Below are 9,935 nucleotides of genomic sequence, written 5' to 3' on the forward strand. Positions count from 1 at the left end.
ATGCCGCTACGCCGAGTCACCTCACCACACTATGTGCCCCTCCCGCGCATATCCATGTAGGCCACCGTCGCCGCCCTCTCCCATAGCATGCGCACGCCCTCGCAGTACCGTCGCTGCCCCGCCCCACGAGGCTCGCTCACCCGCATGCAGCCCGAGCTCAGTCAGCCACGCCCCCCCCCCCCTTGCCCACTCGCCCACGCTCGCTGGTGGCTGAGCGCCCTCCTCTGCTCTCACTCCCACCCTCACACTCACTTGCCCTCTCGCTCACTCAGCTCATAGCGAACACACCATCGCCTCCATTCCGAGCTTGCCGCCGTCGAATTCCCCCTTCTACCGCGTCCCATCCCTGCCGAGCTCGCCACCGAGCTTCGTCGTGTGGTAAGGATCGTGCCGTGCCCTTGGTTTCCTTCCTCTCCATCTTTGCGCCGCACGGGCTCACCGGAGTCACTCCGGCGAGGCCGAGCCACTCCTCCACACGCACCGCCGCCTCCGGCCACTCCTTGCTGCTGGCGAAAGCCTGGCTGGGTCCGCAACCTCATGTGCAGCACGCCTGCGCCCTTGCTTCTCCCCGCGCGCACCGCACTACCGCCGCGCCACGCACGCCGGCGCCGGCCAAGGCTGCCGCCATGCCCCTAGCGCCGTCGGTCCACGGTGGACCCGTGGATAACCCCCACAGGTACAGTCCACCGCTGGCCCGTGGACCGCGGCCGGCGGTCGCCGCCGCTTTTGCAGAAAGGCCCTCGAATTTTTGGCAAATTGAACCCGCAGTTTAGATTTCAAATGAATTTCTGTTTTATTTATTTTAAACCCAAAAATAATTCAGCTTATTTACGATTTTACCACTGATTCATAAAATGAGCATAACTTCTCTATTTTAACTCTGATTTCAGCGGTTCTCGAACCCACGAGTTCCTCTCGACATGTAGAATAGCTTAGTAGGTTTGTTATGCTTAATCTATGTAATGGTGTAATGTTTCTAATTAAATTTATGGTTGCTTTGTATGTACTATTTGACGCGTATAGATGGGAAGCAATTTATGGGGGAAGAACCCAATCAACAAGGTCCCAAGCAGCCTAACTACAAGGAAGGCAGGTGCAGGCATATTCCTTGAAGTATTTTGTTCACCTATTTAACTTTAATTACATTTTACTTTCTTGCATGTGTCTTAATTTGGTAAACCCTAAGGACCTGACTAGCCCTATCAATCCTTCCTTGCACCTGGGGGTTTCACATGGGTAATTGTGGATATGCTTAGCTGCTGCAACCCACAGAGGATCATGTTACTTATGTTATGGTAATATAATCCTAACTTCACTGCAAATAATGATTAACTAAAAGTTGGCTTTTTAGAAACATAGGGGGAGTAAGTACCTATGGGTTTTTGGGTACTTATGTCCACCCTCCCTAAGAACCGGTTCGTGGAGCGACCACCCAGGATATACCGTACAACCCCAAGCTATTATGGCTGTGGCTTGACATATTAGCAGACCTTCTGCTAGTAGTGTGGCAAGGTAGGCGCAAAAGGGGGGTCTTGGTTAGTAAGTATGGTAGTCCTCACTCGTGAGGGAAGCTACGAGTGACTACTTGGGCTCCCCATGGGGACGGCTAACCATGCGCCAGACTGAATCCTAGCAGGTTGCTTCCTGCTAGTAGAAACTATGAAAAGTCTCATAGTGAAACCCTACCTGCTCACCTTGGTAGTGTTTGTGGGTCTTGCAAGCCCCGGGTAAATGGGAATCACGACTTGGGCTGAAAGTGTACAACCTTTGTAGAGTGTAAAACTGATATATTAGCCGAACTCACGGATACGAGCGGCCTGGACCCTCACATGATTAGAAATGGATCCCACATGTCTATAAATGGAGGTTCTGGAAATTTGTTGGGCATTGCTATGTCCTATGATGATGAGGTGGCTACCTTGGTTTTGTTTTCGGCATGGCTATGCCGTGTGATGATGGAGATGGTAATCTTAGGAATTATTTTATAATTAATGATGGTACTCTCATTTAACTAAGGGTTGCGATATCTCTCTACTCACTTAGTAAATTCTGGTTGTTTTAATAAAACTTTGCCAATTAAAAATGCTAACCTGCAGTAAGCCCGAGTCAGCTTTATCCTTGTTTAAGCCTTGCATTTCATATTATTTTCTGCTTGTACATGCTGAGTACGACAAGTACTCACCCTTGCTATTCCTCAAATAAAATTAAAGGCTACTTAGACGATGAAGCTTGGGACGGGCATCCGGAGGATATTCCCGGGTGTTAGGCGCGTGTGCTGTCGTGTGCTGTCGTCTACCTTCCTATGGAGGGCATTGATGTTTCGCCTTTTCTTTATAATAGGACGCTTCACTTGTAATCAAACTCTGATGATCTTGTAATAATAATAATAATAATAATATACTCCTTTCCGTACACTATTTTTGATTACCACTGATGATGTCGAGTCATATGTGTGGAAAATGATCTTTGCACATATGTGATGTGCACCCGATTTTGGCTCTACGAAATCAGGTGTGACAAGAATCAATCATTCAAACTAGATCAAATATGGCTAGAAAAAGTCCAGATCAAATCATCGCTATGAGAAAAGATTTTTTGTTTCTATTTCTCCTTGAACAGGTACAAGTTGTGATTTGAGTTTAGAATTTGCTACGAGACAGATTTTCATGATTATTTTCATCAATTGGAAAAGTTGGCAAACAACCTCAATTATGAAGCTTTGTCTTCTTGTGTCACGTCCCGTGCATGACCTTGTCGGGAAAGTGCCCGACAATGCCGTGCCCAAGGGGCAGCACCGGGGGAGCCCCCGAGCCTCGGTAGCTCGGGGCTTATCTTCTTGTGCCCAGACCTTGGCTAGCATAGTTGGCGGGGCAGGAGCCAAGGGCCAGGCCAGAGTGTCATCATAGATCAGGAGCCTCAGGGCTCGCGCAAGCCCTCGAGCCCCAAGCGGAGGTCGCGGTAGAGTCAAGCTCAGCCGGGTTTCTTCTCAGAGGGTGCGCACGAGCGTACCCGATGGGTATAGTCCCCGAGCGATCCTGGAGGGGCCGGCCAGGGGGTCTTTGTCATTCGGGAACCGTTGGACCCGAGGCTTAACATACCCATATGTTAGGATCTCGTCAGTCATTATCTAGCTGACAACACCAAAACTCTCTCTTGCGATACCTATCCCCCGTTCGGTGATTTTTTCACCGACACGTGGCCCTCCTGGCTCTAACACATAGAGCGCATGTCTCAACCCTCCCACAAACTCCGCGCCCCACACCTACACTAGCGTCATCCCATGAGAATGCCCGCCATCAATGCCTCTGTCTCCGACAATGGGTATAGGGGTTGCCTACTCAGTACTCACACCGCCATTTGGAGAATGTTGCAATGAGCATTTGTCTGTAACTCTATTTGTGTATTCCCACAATGCATTGATGGTAGGAACCATAGTTTCTTGCTTCCTGAGCTCGTGCAAGTGCCTAATTAAAGAAATGAGGATGCATGATTCTTGACTGAAAGTCATACTTTCCGTTGCAGGATCTTTGCTGCACAACTTGGATCACCAGATGTTGATCTCATCTCATATGGGGAAATGATTGATCAGAGGTGTCTAACAACTGAAGAAAGTTTCAATACCTATGATCGATGATGCTGATTATGGTTACAGAAACAATTCAAATGTTAAGTGGACAATGAAAGGATTTATCAATGTTGGGAGGTGAAAAATTAAGTCATGTGTCACATGGAGGTGCTATATCATGGTTTAAAGGAGAGACAATCACCCTGTTCGTTTATGCTGATGCTTATGCTGAAATGTTGTGAGAGGAAAACACTTGTCGGCGTTTTGGACCGGGGGGGTCCTTAACCAACGAGTAAATTTGTGCTGCGTGCCCCTAATCCCCGATGGTGATGCAAAGAGATCGATCTTGTATTCCTTGCACCGGAGTGCTCGTAGTAGGGGGTTACAAGCTAGGTGAGAGAGGGAGCTAGCCCCAGGTCTCGGCGGGGGTGGTGCGAGCTGCTTGAGGCGTTGTTCTCAAGCAGCGTAGAAGTGTGTGGTTCTATTGGTGAGTTCCTCTTTCTGCTCGTTGTTCTTCCGTCCTTAGAAATGGCCCCGGTCCCTCCCTTTTATACTCTAAGGGAGAACCAGGAACGTACATATGTTGCTACATAGTGTTCTATGAATGGGGATGGCGTGTCTGAGCCCTACAGCCGGCCACTGTTGTGGTATGGTCGATGGAGTGGCTTCGTCCTTGTCGTGCAGAAGTGACACGCTGATCATACTTGATCTTGTGCGTCGTGGGGCTCCAGTACACCTTGAGGCAGGACATGATGGGTGACGTGCCGGTCATCGTGCAATGACATCATAGGGAGCTGAGGCTCAGCAGATGCCAAGGCCGAGCCATCGTGGGGGGCTCGGCGGACATGGATCCTCAGGCTGCCGAGCCCCTAAAGCAAACTGCCGAGGCTTTGGAGGGAATTATTGGTCCTGGGTACTGATTCCGAGGCCATAGTATCCCGGACGTGGCTCCCCACGCCGTGTTGTTCTCGGAGCAGGAGTTGGCAGCAAAGTGAGGCATGGGCGTCAACCATGTGCATAGCGGTGGGCACAGTGGCGGGTAACCCCTGCCTAGTCCTGCCTCCCGTCCCGTCGGCCATTCCGCTGTACTGTGCCGAGCATGCGGCCGATGTCAGTGGCAGTAGTTGGCTGAGTTAATGCGACGTGACGTTTTGTCAGAGGGATAGGTGAAGGAAGAGGCAGTGGAGTGTTGCCGAGCCCGCCTCACATGAGGCGGAGGGTCGGTGACCCGGCCAAGGCCTGTGACGAGAGGGGGTCGGCCGAGGCCTTTGGTGGGGGATCGCCCGAGGCCAGCGGTGAGGGGGCCTCAAGTGATACGGAGAATTGGCCGAGGCCTTTGGTGAGAGGTCACCCGAGGCCAGCGATGAGAGGGCCTCAGGCGAGTCGGAGAGTCGGTCGAGGCCAGCGGTTGTTAGCTGGTTTCGATCTTTACGAAGTCTAAGCAGTCATTTTTTGGTTCTTGCTTAGGGTACCCCTTCTCACGGTATCTGACAGTAGCCCCCGAGCCTTGGGGGGAGTGGAGGCACTCCCCCTGAGGTTCTGACGAGAATTGGCTCTTGATAGTTCCTGTCGGGATGGTGTTTCATACTCAAGGTTTTGGTGGGTGCGCGCGAGCGCACCCACCGGGTGTAGCCCCGAGGCCCTGGAGGAGTGATTTCACTTCTTCAGGGGCTTTTTTCTCTTTCGAGTGAGGGGTTTTCATTGTGTTTGCCGAGCCCATGGATGCGAGTTCGGATCGCTGGGCCTCGATGATGCTGCGGGAAGAGCCCCTTAGCCTCTGCCTGGAGCGAGAGGGCCGTCAGGGGTTCCCCTGGCTTTTTGTACGACCCTCGCGCTTCCTTTTCGCTCGGAAGGAGGGGTGGAAGATGCCATGCTACCCTCGGTGGGCGCGAGCGATGACATCTCCGGTGAGCTGTTATCAGGTAAGTCCGAGTGGAGGCCCGTACCCCGTTCGCTGGGGGTAGGCTAGTGGTCCAGGGACGCTCTCCATGAATACCAGAGGGTTTCTCTAGTGGGTGCCGAGGCCATTCGCTGGGCCTCGGTGCCTCCCTACGGTGGGATCCCATTCGGAGACCTCTGCCGATCTCGGACACGACTCAGGGCATCCCAAGCATTTCGCTTGCTTGGACCTTGGCCTCGTATAGGCTCGCCCGTAGTCGTCCCTAACTCTTTTGCCCTGGGGCAGCTATCGAAACCCCTGGGGGCCCAGCCTTCGAACCCCTGGACCATAACGGGCTTGGTCGCTTGTCTTTATCTTGGGTGTAGGAAGAGCCCCCGAGCCTCCACACAGAGCGAGAGGGCGGTCGGGGGTCCTCCTAACTTTTTTGTCCGTCCCCCGCACGTCCTTTTCACTCGGACGGGGGGTTGTTTGCCGAGCCCACTCGTGTGCGAGCCTGAGCCGCTGGGTCTCGGCAAAGTTGCAGGAGGAGCCCCCGAGTCTCTCGCATGGAGCGAGAGAGCGGTCAGAGGTCCCCCTGGCTTTTGGTTCACCCCTCGCGCGTGAGGGTCTGTCTACCGAGCCCCCCTCGAGTGCGAGCCTAGGTCGCAGAGTCTCGGTGTCTTTGCAGAAGGAGCTCCCTAGCCTCTACACAGAGCAAGAGGGCCGTCAAGAGTTCTTCTGTCTTTTTGAATGACCCTCGCGCTTCCTTTTTGCTCGGAAGGAGGGTATGTTTTGCCGAGCCCCCTCGTGTGCGAGCCTAAGTCGCTGGGCCTCGGCAATGTGTTGCAGGAAGAGTCCCTTAGCCTCTGCGCGGAGCAAGAGGGCCGTCAAGGGTTCTCCTGACTTTTTGTTTGACCCTCGCGCTTCCTTTTTGCTCGGAAGGAGGGGTGGAATGTGCCACGCTACCCTCGGTGGGCGCGAGCGATGGCATTTCCGGTGAGCTGTTATCGGGTAAGTCCGAGTGGAGGCCCGTACCCCATTCGCTGGGGGTTGGCTAGCGGTCCGGAGACACGCTCCAAGAGTACCGGAGGGTTTCTCTAGTGGGTGCCGAGGCCGTTCGCTGGGCCTCGGTGGCTCAGTGCCTCCCTACGGTGGGATCCCATTCGGAGACCTCCCTGCCGATCTCAGACACGACACAGGGCGTCCCAAGCATTTCGCTTGCTTAGGCCTCGGCCTCGTACAGGCTCGCCCGTAGTTGCCCCTGACTCTATTGCCCTGGGGCGGCTGTCGAAAACCCTAAGGGCCCAGCCTTCAAACCCCTGGACCGTAGTGGGCTCAGTGCCTAGTTCCTTTGCCTGAAAGGAATCGGGTGGGGGTTATTTCTCTCCCTATGGCTAACAACGGTAGGCGCGTCTTTTGAGGCGGCTTTTTCGGGGAGGCGAAACGGCGCCTGCTGCTGCTGAGGTTGGACACGACGTGGTGTCAACCGATGGGATGTAACCGTATGAGCAATTAATGAGGAGGGAGTGGGCGCGTGGGCGGTAAGACCGGATCTAGATAACCGCAGCGGATTTTTGGGGGAAACTTCCCCGATTTCGTCACCCACGATTTGCTCCCTTCCCTTCATAAATACGAAACGAGCCTCACCCCTTCTCCCCTTACCTTGCCTGTGTCTGCCTTTGCTGCCTTCTAGCTGTTGCTAAAGAAAAACAGAGAGCACCGGGAAGAAGGGAGAGAGGGGGGAGTGAGAGGTAGAAAGCGAGCCTTACCGCCATAGTTACGACCTCCACCACGCGCATGGCCAACGTTGTGGTCCTCCCAGTGGACCCATGGGATCGGTCTGATGTGACCGTGGGAGTGTTGCAGTAGCTTGTCGACGACGGTCTCCTCTGCCCGATCACCGATCCCAGTAGGCCGGAGTGGATGGCTTCGGGAGGCGAACCAGAGCTGAGGCCTCGCGACGGCTATGTCGTGAGCTTTGTGTCCTTCCACGAGCGTGGTTTCGGCCTTCTAGCGGATCGGTTCATGCGGGCGCTCCCGCATTACTATAGCGTGGAGCTCCACAACTTCAACCCCAACTCCATTGCGCAGGCGGCCACCTTCGTCACTGTCTGCGAGGGGTATCTGGGAATCCCTCCCCATTGGGAGCTGTGGCTTCACCTGTTTCGGGTGACGCATACCACTAGGCCGACGGGTATGATGGGCACGAGGAAGGCGACGAGGACCGGCGGCTGCACTCTCCAAGTGTGTCAGGACCGGCTGAACCTCTACATCCTAGCCCAACTCACGTCGTCCAATCGTCGCTGGTACTCCAGTTGGTTCTACCTCCGCAACGACAACGGCGGGCTTCCTCCTTATACTGGGAGGGCAGTGGAGGTCCAGCCGGAGCACTAGCGGTATGGCGTCCCGAGCGAGGAGCAACACAGGCTCGGCCACTGCTGAAGGCGCTAGAGAGGCTGCGCGATCGTGGCCTTACGGCGGCAGTGGCGATGACGGCCTTCCATCGCCGGAGGGTGCTGCCGCTGATGGCGCGGCGGCGACGTTTGTTCGAGATGACGCCGGACGAGCCGATTGACGGCATCTGGATGTCCGCCGCGCCCCTCTCCGACGAGGAGGTTCTGTGCCGGGTGAATGAGGTGGTCGAGGGGCGGCAGAAGATCGGCGGCCTATCCCCGTTCCCGATGCGCCCGACGCCGGGGTACCTTTCCCTGGTGAGTCATGTGCGGCTGCAGCCTCCGAGGCCTCCTCGTTCCTCTCCTTGGCCTAAGCCCTTATTCATATTCGTCGTTTTTTGCAGGGGATGAGGGACATACGAGCCTCCCCACCGCCCGTCCCTGAAGACGCACAGTGGCGGGCAGCGAACCGGGCGTACGCGGAGGCCCAGAAGAGGAAGAAGGACACTAAGACGGCAAAGCGTAAGAAGAAGATCGTTGAGCGCGATGCTCTGGAAAAGCATTGCCAGAAGCAGAAGCTCGAGGGTCTCCCAGTGGAGGCGTCTCTGTCGACATCGGTGGAGGGTTCGAGCGGCAACGATGGTGGTGAGGTGGAGCGGGGTCCCCTCGACCGCCTCCCTGATGTCAGGGAGATGGTTCTTGGGGTGTCAGCGGGCGGTCCGGCGTCCCAAGGAGGAGGAGGAGACGGCGACTCAAGGCAGATGAGCGCCCGCCCCACGGTCGAGGCCGATACGCCTGAGATGAGGGCATTGGGAAAGCACGCCGTCAGCCCACTGGGCTCGACGGCAGAGGTGGAGCAGGCGGCTGCGGGGCCGGCTCCACCGGGGGTTGAGCGAGCACCGGAGTCCGGTGAAGGTCGGCCGGCCTCGGCGGATATGGGGGCCGCGCCACTGCCACCGTTGTAGAGGAGGGACGCGGTGAAGAAGCGGTTGAGCATCCGCTCGGGGTGAGTATTTCGCTAGTGAAGTCTTTTAACATCTCCTGCTTTTGTTTTGGTCGTGGGTCTGACCGTGTTTTGCCCTCAGCCGGAAGCGTCAGGCAAAAGTGCCTGCCTTTGCGCCGCGCAAGGCGCTCAAGGTGAGCACAGGTTCCATCGCCCCAGGGGCGGTGGAGGCACAGGAGTTGGTCGCCCAGGTAGGGGCTACCCAGGCGGTCGTGGGGTGAGAGGAGGAGGAGGAGCCTACACTCTGTGAGGCCGTAGCACCTGCAGCTATCGAGGCCACTGTGGGTGCGGCCGAGACCTCCTCGGTCGTGGAGGCCACCGAGGGCGAGGTCAAGGTCGAGGCCCCCTCGGTTGTCGAGGCCACCGAGGGCGGGGTCGAGGTCGAGGCCCCCTCGGTTGTCAAGGCCACCGAGGGCGAGGTCGAGGTCGAGGTCTCCACGGTTGCCGAGGCCCTCCGGACCTCAGGGGCCGAGGTGGTGGAGATCGCGGCGCCCGGGAACTTTGGGGCCGAAGTGGTGGAGGCCGGAGTGAGCGCGGCGAGGGCGGCGGCCCTGGAGGTGGAGACTGAGGCGAGGCAAGCCTCAACCCTGCCGCTAATTCAGAGCACGCTTCCGGTACAAGGGAGCGCCCGGGAGGCGGAGGTCCGCCCGATCCCTGCCGACAATGCTTCCCGAGGGAAGGGGGTGGCCGATGCCGGGGCAGCCAGCGCCGTGGAACAGCCGGCTTCGGCTTCGGGTGAGGGAAGTGCGGCCCTCGTGCGAGTGCGGCCTAAGCCATATGGGTGGGATCACCCGCGCATCTGGTGGCAGAGCCGGGATGACCCCGAGGGGGAGCCCATCTTTGCACTTGAGGACGTGGCTGAGGGGGGTCGCTAGGACACCCTCGAGCAGTACCGCAGCATGGCAGAACGGTCGCTGCGGACAGCGCTGTCCGTCGTGGCCAATGACCTGCCCAGGGTCTCGCGGGTACGTATCCCCCTTTTCTTGTGTGACGTCGTCTTTCTCTGGGTTTATTCGTAGTGCTCAACTTGTGTTCTGCCTATCCAGGAGCTCGAGGCCCGGTCCTTCGGGAAGTCACTGTTCCTTCGGCGGGAGA

The 9,935-nt window shown here is 56.5% G+C and overlaps 1 protein-coding gene across 1 annotated transcript; it reads left to right on the plus strand.

Moving 5' to 3' along the window:
• Positions 1 to 7,933: 7,933 nt before the first annotated feature.
• On the plus strand, positions 7,934 to 9,715 carry LOC136515550 (uncharacterized). Its single transcript, XM_066509108.1, has 4 exons — positions 7,934 to 8,155; positions 8,242 to 8,795; positions 8,923 to 9,031; positions 9,116 to 9,715. Exons 1-4 carry the CDS (start codon positions 7,934 to 7,936, stop codon positions 9,713 to 9,715), a joined length of 1,485 nt encoding a protein of 494 aa, XP_066365205.1.
• The last annotated feature ends 220 nt before the right edge of the window (positions 9,716 to 9,935 follow it).

This window comes from Miscanthus floridulus, chromosome 17 (genome assembly GCF_019320115.1).
Source record: "Miscanthus floridulus cultivar M001 chromosome 17, ASM1932011v1, whole genome shotgun sequence".
NCBI lineage: Eukaryota > Viridiplantae > Streptophyta > Magnoliopsida > Poales > Poaceae > Miscanthus > Miscanthus floridulus.

What these genes read in the sequence shown, in the direction of transcription:
- LOC136515550 (XM_066509108.1), top strand. Translation starts at nt 7,934, where the DNA reads ATGACGGCCTTCCATCGCCGGAGGGTGCTGCCGCTGATGGCGCGGCGG. An exon ending in CGCCGGGGTACCTTTCCCTG is followed by an intron (nt 8,156 to 8,241) that starts GTGAGTCATGTG and finishes CGTTTTTTGCAG; the next exon opens with GGGATGAGGGACATACGAGC. An exon ending in CACAGGAGTTGGTCGCCCAG is followed by an intron (nt 9,032 to 9,115) that starts GTAGGGGCTACC and finishes GCAGCTATCGAG; the next exon opens with GCCACTGTGGGTGCGGCCGA.